This window comes from Pseudophryne corroboree, chromosome 4 (genome assembly GCF_028390025.1).
Source record: "Pseudophryne corroboree isolate aPseCor3 chromosome 4, aPseCor3.hap2, whole genome shotgun sequence".
In the NCBI taxonomy this organism is placed as follows: Eukaryota; Metazoa; Chordata; class Amphibia; order Anura; family Myobatrachidae; genus Pseudophryne; species Pseudophryne corroboree.
Window position 1 is genome coordinate 270973123 of NC_086447.1, and position 15050 is coordinate 270988172.

The 15050-nt window shown below is 46.1% G+C and overlaps 1 protein-coding gene across 2 annotated transcripts in view; it reads left to right on the forward strand.

Annotated features, from left to right (window-relative positions):
* The window catches only part of LEKR1 (leucine, glutamate and lysine rich 1), a 267560-nt gene that overhangs the window by 135560 nt on the left and 116950 nt on the right, over positions 1-15050 (forward strand). For both annotated transcript variants that reach the window (XM_063916122.1, XM_063916123.1), the window contains one exon: positions 14190-14375. In XM_063916122.1, the coding sequence (XP_063772192.1) occupies positions 14190-14375 (186 nt within the window). The remainder of the gene's footprint in view (positions 1-14189; positions 14376-15050) is intronic.

Genomic DNA, 15050 nt, shown 5'->3' on the forward strand with positions numbered 1-15050 from the left:
ACTTTACCGTTCCAATAGTAGTCCACGTGGATCGTTAAGTATGAAAAAATCCAAAAAAGAAAAAAAAATTGAAAAACTCATGTCGACCTTTAGACCTGTCGACCTAGCACATGTCGACCTAGAAACCCTGTCGACCTTCCATCCATGTCGACCTAGTGACTGTCGACCTATAGTGGTCGACCTAAACATTGTCGACCTAGACACTGTCGATCTTCAGACCGGATCCCATGAATTACACCAACTCTGCTCTGTTACACACTTCTTGACTCTACAGTATACTCTGTGTAAAAGGTTTTATCTAGTGTATTGGTATTGGGATACAAGAGCTTGCCTGCAGCCTGTCATGGTGTGAATCTGGCCCTGGCCTATATAAATGATACTATGGGGTCTATTTACTAAGTCTTGGATGGAGATAAAGTGACTGGAGAGAAAGTACCAGCCAATCGGCTCCTGTCATTTTTCAAACACGGCCTGTGACATAGCAGTTAGGAGCCGATTGGCTGATCCTTTATCTCCAGCGACTTTATCTCCATCCAAGGCTTAGTAAATAGAGCCCTGAATCTCCTATTCTAACTGGTGCCAAAGTGAAAAAATTAGGTGGGAATTGGAGTATCATATTCCTAGAATGTTATTGCTATTGTAGAGCTTTAGTAGTAATCATTCTTTGTAATTTCCTCTTTCTCAACAGTGAGGACTTTTTACATTTACTGTGAGTCATAATCCTATTTATCATTGATGGCAGTATGGGCCCCACTAACGGTCATCTCTTATTGCTACCGCTATCGCACCAGTAAAAAAAATACTTTTAGCCCAAATGTATCTAAAAATCTTAGATGGGACAATGGCTTAAATAGAGCCTATCCTGGCAAAGATGGTGGCAGCAAAATTATATCTATTGCTGTCCCTTTACTGCTACTAATTCTGACACTGCACATGATAAGGCCATGCACCAATATCATTTTGTGAACGCCGGCTGGGGAGGAGCAGAGTTTCTCTCTCATCTGTTTTTCTCCCCTTAGTGTTAGAGTGGCTAAAGCCATATGAAGAATGGTGTTAGCTAATTGACCCAAACTCTGAAAATCTGAGCTTTTTGGAGCTTGGCAAACTGCAGTCCTTTTTGAGAATACAGTTTCTTATTGGTTTCATCATCAATAAATATACCCACCAGTCATAGGTGTTTAGTGCATTATTAAGTCACCCTGAAAATGAATGCTCCTAAAAATTGTATAATATACATTTTATTGGTCAGTAAATATTTCTTGGAAAATCTAAAAATCCCCCCCCCCCCCCCAAAAAAAAAAACAACAACAACATATCACTTTGGCTAAAAAGGAGATGTTTTTGTAACATTCCCAACAACAGTGTAATCTTTTTGGCCTGATGCATTAGTTGTAAAGCATGTCTACAATCTGCACTGTCACCAGACCCATAGTAAGAAGATATATTTAATTTATAATATCTGGAAACCGCTTTGCTGGAATTTGTTGGCCGCACAAGAAGTACAGAAACATTTCATTTTCATGGCTTGTCAGTTCTCTCCCTTTTCCCTGTCATTCCTCAGCCTTATTCTTTAGAAATAGATTAGAACAATTAACACAAAGAAATGTGCTTTCTATAATTCACATATTCGCCAATATGTCTGATTTTGTTTTGGAGGTTTGGCCTGCAACTAGAGGCGTATCTAGGGCAGGGCGAGCAGGGCACATGCCCTGGGCGCCGTAGCAGGATTTACAGAAGTGGGGGTTTCCAGCCAGGGCAGTTTATATGGTGCAGTGTCAGCCGCTCAACATACATCCCGCCCTACCTCTGCTCCGGACTGCCCAAAGGCAGCTGGGGACAGTCGCGCCCACAATGATGTGGGAATGTAGCCACCGCCGGACCAATAGGAGAAGGATGGGGTGGGGAAGAACAGCAGGCAAGATCATTGGGTGGGCAGGGCGTCCGGAGGCATCCTAGGCTATGTTTAAATGTTAATCAGTGGAGTCTGGCCGCTGGCACCCCTGCGTAGTGGATTGCGCTGGTGCCAGATCGGGGCTGCTGAGCATTGGAGAGTGATCGCAGTGAGGGGGAATCACACTACTGATGATCGCTGGCGCGGGGACACATGCTGAGTGGGCGTCGAGAACACACACTGAGCGCAGGAAGGGGCACATGATGAAGTGTATGACCCTACTTACTTCTTCTGGAGGCTCCTCCCCCCAACCCTCTGACACACACGGCACCGGAGACCGGAGCAGAAAGCTTCCTGCAGCCACAAGGTCCCCACACCACATATTTGTATAGCAACAGCCGGTGAGTGAAGTGAATATGAGGGGGGTGGGATGTATGATGAGGTAGAGTATGATGAGGTGTCTGTGTGTTGCAGTGTACTGTATAAGGGGTGGGGTGGGTGGGTGTGTAATGGGGACAAGGGGGACTGGGGGCTGTAGAATATGGGGGGCTTGGAGTGTATGAGAGAGGTGTCTGTAGTGTATAAGGGGGGACTTGCTGGGTGTTGCAGTGTATGAGGGGGGCTGCCTGGGTGTTGGGGTGTATGAGGAAGGATAGGCTGGGTGCTGTAGTATATGATGGGGATGTTGGGGGTTGTAGTGTATGAGAGGGGGTGTTGAGGTGTATGAGGAAGGGGAGCTGGGTGCTATTGTGTATAAGAGGGAGTGCTGGGTGTTGGGGTGTATGAGGAAGGGGAGCTGGGTGCTATTGTGTATAAGAGGGAGTGCTGGGTGTTGGGGTGTATGAGGAAAGGGGGCTGGGTGTAGAAGTGTATGAGGAGGGGTTGGAGTGTATGAGGAAGGGGGGTTGGGTGCTGTAGTGTATGAGGGGGGTGTTGGGGCGTATGAGGAAGGGGGGCTGGGTGCTATAGTGCATGGAGGAGGTGTTGGGGTGTATGAGGAAGGGGGGCTGGTTGCTGTAGTGCATGGAGGAGGTGTTGGGGTGTATGAGGAAGGGGGGCTGGTTGCTGTAGTATATGGGGGCAAAGGCGTAACTAAGGGAGGTTGAGTAGGGCACGTGGCCTGGGCGCCTTGGCAGGCCCAGCAGAGAGGGCCGCCGCCGCCGGCCAGGGCATCATGCCCACTCACCCCCGTTACTATTGCTGCACTTCACCCCTGCGATCCTCAGCTGCCGCCCGCCGCCACATCTCTCACATCAAATGATGTGTCGAGCGGGCAGTGCAAAACAGCCTCCCCTGCCTCCCTCAGTCCCTGTCGAGGCATAACTTTCAGTGCTGACCTGTGCAGGTGGCCGCGGAGCGCCATCAGCAGCGCCCGCTCTAGTCACTGCTGGTCACGGGAATGAGGTGTCATCCATTTGCGACACCCTCAACCAGAGCACAGTGCGGGTTAGGGAGCAGCCGTCTTGTATGCAGGGGCGGCCCCGGCGGTAAGTTGGTGCTCATCAGGCGGCGTTGCTGCAGCAGCGGTACCCGGGCTGTAAGCCTTGAGTAGGTGCAAGGGGAATGCTGACGGGGAGTCCCAGGCCGACATGCAGCGACAGGAAGAGAGGATCATCCGAAGCCCCAGCGGGTAGCCAGAGAACAGAGCCAGCAATGAGGCAGGGGAACTATCTGGGAAGCCAGCACTACAGAAGATTACTGCAGACAGGTACCGAGGATTCGGGGAGTGCGCAGGGGAAGTGGGAGAGTGTTTATCTCAGTGTCAAACTTGTGGCATAACGTGCGCTTTAGTGACTCTAATGATAAGCTATGTAAGGGGGGTGAAATCTGAGGGGGAAGAGCTATGTGAGGGAGAAGATGTGTCGGGGAAGAGCTGCGTGAGGGAGAAGATGCGTCAGGGGGAAGGGCTGCACCAGCAGGAGAGAAGATCCCCCTTCAGAGCGCAGCAGACCACACTGAAAAGGGTGCATCCCTGGTGCGGTGCTCTGCATCCCGGGTGGCGCCGAAGACGTGGAGTGTCGGAGGTGGCAGAAGCGCCGCAGCTTGGGGTGAGAAATCACTGCAACACTTCCACTGTTAAACTCTGCAATTAGTCAAATAAGGGGGTAGGCTTCCCTTACCACAGTGCCCCCGCAGGATTAGTTAATTAAGGGGGTAGGCTCCCCTCACCACAGTGCCCCACAGGCCTTGTTAATGAAGGGGATTTGATCCCCTCACTCTGTAATGTGAATTTCGGCTCATAACGTGCTATAATGTGAATTTTGGCTCATTACGTGTGCTATAATGTGAATTTCGGCTCAAACCGTGTGCTATAATGTGAATTTCGGCTCATACTGTGTGCTATAATGTGAATTTCGGCTCATACTGTGTGCTATAATGTGAATTTTGGCTCATACCGTGTACTATAATGTGAATTTCGGCTCATACTCTGTGCTGTAATGTGAAAGGGGCACCAGTACTAGATAGTATGAGGGGTCGTACTACACTGAAGGGCACGCCCTCTTTTGAGTGACCACGCCCACTTTTCCGGAGATTGCAACCTTCACTTTTTCATTCCCCCTTCAAAAATTCCACTTCAACCACTGCACCTACATCTATCTATTCATACATACCTTGACATCTTTATATACAGTGACACCAGTGGCGTGCCCACACACTTTCCTTTTTCTTTTCTTTTTTTGGGGGAGAGGGGAGGGGGGGGGACGCCATTATTGATCTTGCCCTGGGCTCCAAAAACCCTAGTTACGCCTCTGCCTGCAACCATTTTATACACTAAACTCTCCATTGAATTAGCCTGAATTGAATTATGTTATAGTAATATATTTTTTACATCAGTTACTTTATTCACTCCAGGCTTGTTCAGTTGGCAAATAAGTCAGAATAAAGTAAGATCAGTATTATCAAGTAACACTGGTTATGCTGGGGGTATGATTTTCTGGTACTCTGATTTGAGTCCTAAATTCAGCAGCTGTGGTATTGTGTAGTTTTGACCTAAATTTCTCTCAGTTGTTCTCCCCCATCCCACTGATTAGACGGACACCTCTGTCGTTGCTCTAACACCCCCCAATATTTGTGCTGTAAAGGTTAAATGGGCAGACTAGATGGGCCAAGTGGTTCTTATCTGCCGTCAATGTCTATGTTTCTATGTATACATGGCATTTTTTGAGTGGTATCCGGATGATAGATCTACAATGTATTGGTCAACCATCAAAAGGTTGACAGATACAAAAGGGTGACCTGAGAATGGTCGACACATTTTTTTTTTTTCCACATGTTTTTTTAACATTCCTTGATTTACTATTCATGTGGAAATCTATTTGAAAAAGTAACCAGCCTGAAGCATGGCGAGTGAAGCGAGCCCGCAAGAGTGTACATTTGTACTGATGGTGGTCACATAACATGAAATAGACCAGATTTGGGGGGGGGGGAAAGTGTCGACAATTGTCATTTTGGTCTTTTGTACCTGTTGACCTTTTCCACTGTCAACCTGTCATCTGTCAACCTTTCTTTATCATCCACTAGGGGTCACTGGAGTACTCTTGGGATATGGACGGGCTTCCGTAGGAACAGCACTGAATATTTAAATTTAGAACACTCCACCCCTCCATATCCCCGAGTACATCAGTGTTTTTTCTGTGCTCGACGTAGTAACAGCTCTGTGGCTGAGTCCACAATTACTTTGAATTTTTATTTTTATTTTTATATTTTTCTATTTTAGACACATCCCTTTCCCCCTTCCAAAAGGCAGGGTCAGGGATAGTGCAGCTGCTGATAGCAGCAGGGGCGTGTCGGGCCTCTCTGAAAGAGTTCCCTCACAGCCACACACAGATCCTCCTGCTCAGGCTGGCCGGCGCTTGTACAGAAGCCCCGTCGGAGCCTCCTCACAAGCTGCAGGAGTGAAGGTATGTGAACGGGGCGGTCAGCTCCCGCTGCCGCCCCGAGGTGTGGGGACATTGTTACTGGGGACTCTGCAGACTGCCTCCGGCCGCCGCCCCACACGGCTCCGGCCGCCGCTGCTCTCCCCACTCACACGGCTCCGGCCGCCGCTGCTCTCCCGCTCACACGGCTCCGGCCGCCGCTGCTCTCCCGCTCACTGCGCCGGCCGCCGCTGCTGCTCTGGCCGCTCGCACTGCTCCGGGTCCCACCACTATTTTACCCGCTGTTCACCCGGCTCCCGCGGCTCACAACACAGCGATCCGCTCGGCGATACCCGCTGGCGGCCCCACACGCTGCGCTGCCCGCTGCTCTGCATCTCAAAGAGCATGCAGGCATTACCTCACGGAGGGGGGGGGCAATACAGCGGCATAAGAAAATACTGCAGCAACAGCAGATGCTAGGCTGCAGGGGTATTTGCAGGGTTATAATCAGTTGTAAGTTTGTAACCAGCACTATGATTATATGTGTAAGCATAGCATGGGGGCCATTTTAACATGCTTCCTGTGTCTTCCTGCTGTGATTCCAGAACGTTCCAGTACTACATCTCTACTCCACCGGAGGCGCAGGGGTGTTAGTGGGAATTTGGGATCACATTTCATAGTACTGGCCACGTGTACTGCACTCGGCCAGATATATATACAGAGACACCTTACTACTATTTTACTGAGTCATGCAAGTGTCTGTTTTTTGTGCATTGTATTGTCTGTCGCCATAATGAGTAAGGCACCAGCAAAAACTAAAAAGCATAATTGCAAAGTCTGTAGCAGTGTGTTACCGGATGGATCTACCACATGTACAGTATGTTTTGTGGATTCGGTTCAGAATACCATTTCTGCTCCAGTTTTACAACCAATGTCCTCACCGGTCCCTCCGTGGGGTATGTTAGTAAATGTACTGGATAGGTTACAATCAGAATTGACCGCCGCTCGTCAGGAGCGGGAAACGGCAAGATCTGAGTCTAGGGTGAGACCGCCAGAACTACCGGAGGCGTCTCAGCCTTGCGTAAGGTCCAAATCCATTTTGGGTAAACGGGATAAATTTCATATGTCTTATGATTTTCCAGTTTCTGCTATGTTGCATTCTGACGATTCCATGCCAGACCTCACGGAACAAGATGAGGGTGAGGAGGGCGAAGTGGAGTCAGATGGCGAGGATTTTAACAGTTCCGGCATTGATGATCTCATCAGAGCGGTACGTCAGTCTCTGAAGTTTACTGAAACTGAGGAGCCTCTCACAAATGATCAGGTCGTATTTACTAAACAAAAAAAAAAAAACTCCAATAAGTTTTCCTGTGTCGGAATCTCTTAATCAGATGTTAGTAGAAACACGACAGAATCCAGATAAACGGTTTTCTATACTTCGCAGATTTAAGTCTAGTTACCCGTTTCCAGACTCGGTAACGTGTACATGGGAGAATCCACCAGTAGTTGATTCTTCAGTGTCGAAGCTTACCAAGAAATTAACCATACCAGTGCCAGCAGCTACTACGCTTAAAGATCCTTCAGATCGCAAGATAGAAACTATGCTAAAATCCATGTATGTAGCAGCAGGTGTGATGCTGAGACCTGGATTGGTTGGCATTTGGGTCACTAAGGCGCTCATAATATGGCTTACAGAACTCAAATCTGCTTTACATGACGTAAACTTGATACTTCTTGTAAATCAAATGAGTAAGGCTGTAGAGTATCTCTGTACAGCGTCGACTGACGTCTGTCAGCTCACTTCTCGTATTTCATCGTCGCTAGTTACGGCACGAAGAGCACTCTGGCTGCGTGCTTATCATGCGGAGGCAGAGGTCAAACGAGGTATAGAGGCGTTGCCTTACGATGGCAAGAAGCTGTTTGGTCCTGAATTGGACCCATGGATTGCTGAGGCTACGGGAGGTAAGTCTGTTTTCTTACCATTGCCTCCACCCCGGTATCAAGAAGGAGGTACGCTGGACCTTCGTTCAAATCCTTTAGACCTCAGTCCTTTCGAGGACGTGGCAGAGGAACAGCCACGCCTGCTAGACGTGGTCGCGGACGTGGTTTCCAACAAACCAACACAACTCGCCAGGACGCTAAGGTTACCGACAAGCCAGTGGCATGACGGGCTACCAGCCCATCTCGGTTCTCCGATTGTGGGAGCACGCCTTCAGACGTTCCATTTGGCGTGGTTCCACACATCCGCGGATGGGTGGATCCGCAATTTAGTGTTAAAAGGTTACAAAATACAGTTCGACTGTCTTCCGCCTCTGCGGTTTTTCAAGACAGGATTGCCTCTGTCGGACGACAAGAGGACGGTTCTGCAAATTGCCATTCAGTCCCTACTGGATTCGGCAGTTTTGATTCCGGTCCCTGTACACCAACAGGGTCAGGGTTATTATTCAAGTCTGTTTGTGGTACCGAAGCCGGATAGCTCAGTCAGACCAATATTGAACTTAAACGGTCTCAATCAGTACGTAACTTACTACAGATTCAAAATGGAGTCTCTGCGTTCGGTGATTGCGGGTTTAGAGCCAAAGGAATTTATGATTGCGCTAGATCTCAAGGATGCGTACTTACACATTCCAATTTGGCAGCCTCATCAGAAATTCTTAAGGTTTGCAATACGCCAGAACCATTACCAGTTTCAGGCTCTACCGTTTGGCCTGTCATCAGCGCCTCGGGTATTCACCAAAGTGATGTCTGTGATGATAGCTCATCTCGGATCCCTGGGAGTGACAATAGTTCCGTATTTAGACGATCTGCTCATCAAAGCTCCGTCTCAACAGATACTTCTCCAACATGCGCTGCTAACATACGATGTACTGGTTCACCACGGTTGGATTGTCAACTTCAAGAAATCACATCTAATTCCGTCTCAACGCCTTCAATTCCTAGGTATGATTCTCGATACGGTCAATCAAAGAATTTACCTACCACAGCAGAAAGTACAAATTCTACGCCATCTAGTACAATTAGTGCTCAAGCCACGCACAGTGTCTGTACACTTGTGCATTCGCCTCTTAGGCACAATGGTGGCAGCTTTCGAAGCGCTTCAGTTCGGAAGATTTCACTCGCGTCCATTTCAACTGAATGTGCTCGCCCAGTGGTCGGGCTCGCATCTGCAGATTCACCACAGGGTGAGGTTGTCGCCAAGGGCAAGAGTATCTCTGCTCTGGTGGCTCAAGGAACACAATTTAACCGCAGGAAGACGGTTCGGAGGCTGGAATTGGATAATTCTAACTACGGACGCCAGTCTCAGAGGTTGGGGAGCGGTAATTCAAAATTGTCAGCTCCAGGGTCTCTGGGCGGATCACGAAAAATTGCTGTCTATAAATGTCCTGGAACTCCGCGCAATTTACAATGCGCTACGACAAGCAGTGCACATGCTTCGCTCTCAGCCTGTCCAAGTGCAGTCAGACAATGCGACGGCGGTCGCATACATCAACAAACAAGGAGGAACGAGAAGCCGCATGGCAATGCGGGAAGTAGCTCGAATCCTCAATTGGGCGGAATGCCACCAGGTGATGTTGTCGGCCGTGTTCATTCCGGGAGTCCAAAGGCAGTGGCGGTGGATGCTCTCACTGTCGCGTGGCCGTACAGTCTTGTGTATCTGTTTCCACCGTTTCCGTTGCTCCCTCTGGTGCTAAAACGGATCAAAAGAGAGTCTGTCACAGTCATACTAGTGGCGCCTCATTGGCCTCGGAGAGCTTGGTTCTCGGATCTCCGAGGACTACTCGCAGACGATCCTTCGCCGCTCCCACTACGTCCAGACCTGTTACAACAGGGTCCGTTCCTTTACCCCGATTTAGCGCGGCTGCGTTTGACGGGGTGGCTGTTGAGACCGCCCTCTTAAGAAGAGAGGGCATTCCAGAATCGGTTATACCAACCATGTTACGAGCTAGGAAGCCGGTTACGGCAGCTCATTATTACAGAATATGGCGTGCCTATATAGGTTGGTGTAAAGCTCGGAAGTTTCCGACATCATCTTTCAAGTTATCCCGCCTTTTGTTGTTTCTACAAACAGGGTTAGATGGAGGACTGCGTTTATCTACACTAAAGGTGCAGGTATCTGCTTTGTCAATTTACTTTCAAAGACGATTGGCTCTATTGCCGTCTATACGCACTTTTCTCCAAGGTGTCCTGAGAGTACAGCAAGTGGATATAAAGTTTCTCACTTGGAAAACAATTTTTCTTCTAGCCTTAGCTTCGGCAAGGCGTGTTTCGGATTTGGGTGCCTTGTCATGCAAGTCACCGTATTTGGTGTTTCATGATGACAGAGCGGAACTTCGGACGAATCCCGCTTTCTTACCAAAGGTAGTGTCATCTTTTCACATCAATCAACCAATAGTAGTTCCTGTGTTGACAGCACATTCTGGAACTCTGGATGTGGTACGCGCATTACGCGTTTATGTATCCCGAACGTCTTCAGTTCGTAAGACGGATACGTTGTTTGTTCTCTATGATGCTGCCAAGATGGGTTGGCCAGCGTCTAAACAAAACTTATCCAGATGGATAAAACTAACCATACGTCAGGCTTACCTTTATGCTAGGTTACAACCACCTACATCAGTAACCGCTCATTCCACACGTTCTGTGGGAACTTCATGGGCAGCTGGTCGGGGAGCTTCTACGACGCAGCTTTGCCGTGCGGCTACATGGTCTTCAGTGCACACGTTTGTGCGCTTTTACAAGTTTGATACGTTTGCGGCATCAGCATCTAGCTTTGGCCGCCTAGTGTTACAGGTGCCAAACAGCTCTCCCGCCCACGGGGGAAGCTTTGGTACGTCCCAAGAGTACTCCAGTGACCCCTAGTGGATGATAAAGAAAATAGGATTTTGTTACTTACCAGGTAAATCCTTTTCTTTGAATCCATAGGGGGCACTGGACGCCCACCCAGAGCAGTTTTACCTAGTTGTGGTGAGTTCTGAGGATCTTATGGTAACACACTCTCACCGACTGGTTCAAATTATCAAGTGCTGGTTAGGGTGTCAGCTGTTTAGTTGTCAGTAACGTTATGTGTCAACTTCGTTATTGTCCGTTATGTTATATGTAATACTCCATTGTCAACCTCTCTATAGTTCCTGTTCGGCTCAGTAAAAAACACTGAGGTACTCGGGGATATGGAGGGGTGGAGTGTTCTAAATTTAAATATTCAGTGCTGTTCCTACGGAAGCCCGTCCATATCCCAAGAGTACTCCAGTGCCCCCTATGGATTCAAAGAAAAGGATTTACCTGGTAAGTACCAAAATCCTATTTTTGTACCAGTCGACCTAATGCATGCCGACCATTTGGTGTCGACCTATTGTCTGTTGAACTTAACATTGTTTATCCATTTATCCACACCTTTTCTGAGTCATATGTTGGATGTAAGGTGTCACCCCGTCCCCAATAATTTTAAAAAGTCGGCTTCACTTCTCAATCAGGCTAAAGCTGGGTACACATTAAACAATATGTACCCAGAGCAATCTCATTAACGTCGTGACTAGGCAGCATCAGCAAGTGCATATGCACTGGAGTGCAGCATGGCCCTCACTGGCGGGAGCGTGCATCGTTGGCGACGTAGTGCGTACACACAAGACGATATCGTGGACGATGTGTCAGAATCAAGCACATCGTCCACAATATCATCCAGTGTGTACCCGGCTTCAGTGTTTGCTGTAGAATGTATTGTGTTATGTACTTTTTGAATGATGCCTGGCTGAAAGCACCATATGTGTGACTGTTCACGCTTAGATCATTTGAAATTGTCTTTATGATTACTGTTAAAATTAAATATAGCGCATGCCTTCTTGTTCTCAGATATACCAGATCTCCAAACAGAATGGGACAGGGAAACCATTTCATGGTTTAGATAATGATTCTTTATTACATTATTCTAAAGGGTGTGGTATGGAAGGTAGATAGTAACTAGGTCGACCACTATTGGTCGACAGGGTCTTTAGGTCGACCTGGTCCAGGTCGACAGGTCAAAAGGTCGACATGAGGTTTTTTTTGGGTGTCGTTTTCTTCGTATAGTGACCGGGAACCCAAATTCATGCACTATGTCCCCTCACATAGAAACATAGAAACATAGAATTTGACGGCAGATAAGAACCACTTGGCCCATCTAGTCTGCCCCTTTTTTATTTTATCCTTTAGGCAATCTCAACCCTTTTTTAACCTTGATTCTTTGTAAGGATATTCATATGCCTGTCCCAAGCATGTTTAAATTGCCCTACAGTCTCAGCCTCTACCACCTCTGATGGGAGGCTATTCCACTTATCCACTACCCTTTCTGTGAAGTAATTTTTCCTTAAATTTCCCCTGAACCTCCCCCCCTCCAGTCTCAATGTATGCCCTCGAGTTCTAATACTTCTTTTCCTTTGAAGAATGTTTCCCTCCTGAACTTTGTCACATGGCGAGCGAACTTCGGGCAAGGAGCCTCGCTCCGCTACCGCTTCGTTTGGCACAGATTACCGTTCCAATCGTAGTCCACGTGGACCGTTAAGGATGAAAAGGTTCAAAGAAAGAAAAAAATAGTGAAAAACTCATGTTGACCATTTTGACCTGTCGACCTAGAACATGTCGACCTAGAGACCCTGTCGACCTAGTTACTGTTGACCAATAATGGTCGACCTAGACACTGTCAACCTAGTTACTGTCGACCTAGAGACCGGATCCCATTCTAAAAGCACAACTGTTAATTAGGCTGTAATAACATTTTATAACTGAGCAAAGCATGTATGAAGTAGCATATATTCTTATGGCCCCTGTTCTTATTACTGTCACTAACCGTTTAGACCTTCAATTCTTTTTAGGTTAACATTTGCTCCAAATAGAACTGATCCCTTCTATACATTTCTCATGGTTTTATCTCTTGGACTGTCAGATTGCCCCCCTTCTTCTATCTCATTGGAGTGGTTTGGGGTGCTTGTCTACATGCAAATCATTTTTTATGACTCCTTGTTCAAAACTTCTTTACTTAAGTATAATTTAAACATTTGATATGAAAACATGAGTACAGTTATGTTATTATTACCCTATTTATACATTTTTCCTTAGGGAATTTAACCTTGATGGAATGTTACTTTGAGTAAGATTACTGACTGTAATGTTTGACTGGTTCTCAAGGAATTTGGGGATGGATGATCATTGGATCAATGTGTTAGATGAAAATTGACGTATTAGTAATCAGAGTTCTAGAGCAAGTATTTATGACATCAGTCCTAAACTGGTAACTATTGCCTGATCTCCGCAGCTCGGAGATGCATCAGGCTGCCCCTGTGTCTCCAAAGAGGGCATTAAAGAGAAAATACAGATTTTAAAGCGAAGTGATAAAATAAATAAAACAATTTTATTGTGGCATACACATGTGATGGAATATATTCCAGACACTGGTCTTTCTGTATCCAGTTACAGGTTTCCATCTACACATACAGTATATATTGTATATATGTGAGAGAGAGCAGTTAATGGTAACAATGTTTGCATTATCATGCATTATACATGTTAGGAAGTGGAAATAAATAACTTCATTGATGTATGATTAACTGCTTGAATCACTTGCAATTACAATTGTGTGTTGTCAGTGAGGATGAATGCAGTTAGAACACCTGTCCTGTTCCTGTCCTGTTCCTATGACAACATGACTAGTGATTGGAACCCTATTCCGCTGTCATTCTTCTTGTTAGAGTCTCGGTTTATTGATTTGGCATGTAGTGACAGTTTTAGCTTTATTTAATAATTCCAGAAACTATAAAGGATGCATTCATTGTAATATGCATTAAAGCATGTAACACCCGCTTTGTACTCCTAATACATTACCGACCAGCAGCCATGCACTCCTGTAAAAACAAAAGTGTCTCATTCAAGTATCCTCTAACCAAAGGGCAGCTTTGAATATTTATTTTATTGTTTGGCCCAGGGCAAAACTGTGGTGTAACCTTTAGATAATCCAGTACTGTTGCCATGCAATGTTCTTATGGAGCTGTCCTTATTAAAAGGGATATACCGCACCCTGCAGCAATACTGATGGTCCCGAATAATCAGAACACTCCCTGTTTGCCAAGGACATTTTACAGAAAATGACATTTTTATGTTCCCTCTAAGCTGCTTGTTAGTGGAAGAATACAGCTATCTCACTGCAGTATTTATAGATCTGACATGTTCACTTACTATTTTTGTAAAGTGTATGAGAATATTTCTAAAATTCCTTGCGACTTCTCAGTAATGCCAAGATGAGGTATTTCTAATAATATAGGCACTGACAGCAGTACATATTTATGACATTCGTTTCTCCACACATTAGTCTGCAATGCTGTTATGTGAAATGTATTCATTAGAATATAATATACAAATATAGTTGTAACCCACCACTAAAATCTTCTCTTTCCCCCCCTTTGTTTTTATCTCTGTAGAAATAATGAGCCTTCATGAACAGCTTGCAGAATCCCAGTCAGAAAATGTTTGCCTCCAAAATCAGATAAAAGAACTACAATGTGTCTCCGATTCTGTGGGGTTGACATCACAGCAGCTTCAAGACTTGCGTGAAATAGAAAAGGAATTGAAAAATAAATGTCACGATCTGCAAAAGGAAATCTTAGGTAAGAGAAACCCATGGTTTGGAATCCCAGTAAGTAAGGACTTGTCTCTAGGTGACCATTCCATTTCATTGTTACCAATACATCCAAAGGCTGGTGTGCAGGTATGTCAGGTTCTGCACTGTATCAAATATTCATAGTGAAGGGCATGCACAGTACTACAACATTCTGTATGGAATTAAAAACTATGCATTACTTCCATGATTTTAAGCTTTCAGAATGTGTCCTTTTTTATGGTACTTTATGTTATTAAACTATTCTGCTAGCATGCTGTGCTTCATTTCCTGGTGTCACTTTAAACGTGTACAAAGGGCAACTGCTTTCTAAATGTACAACAGACTAGTGAAGTTTGTATCTACCCACAGCATAGGTTCCATTTCCTAGGCTCCATTGTTTTATCAGATCTATCTAGGTACAGGTACACCACCGATTTTCCGGCATCCTCGGTTCCAGTGCCATGCCGGATTATCGATTTTGCCGGATTAACGGTGGAAACTAATTTTGCACCTTCAGAACATTTCTAAAGCAATAAATAGTAAAATATATGCTACAGTATAATATTAATTAATGAATAAACACAGTAGTGTATGCAAAACTGTTTATAAGCAAAACCGGTATCAGCTCAGGCTGTGTGTTCCGCCCATGTGCGGTACTTGCTGTGACCTTGGACGCCATAAC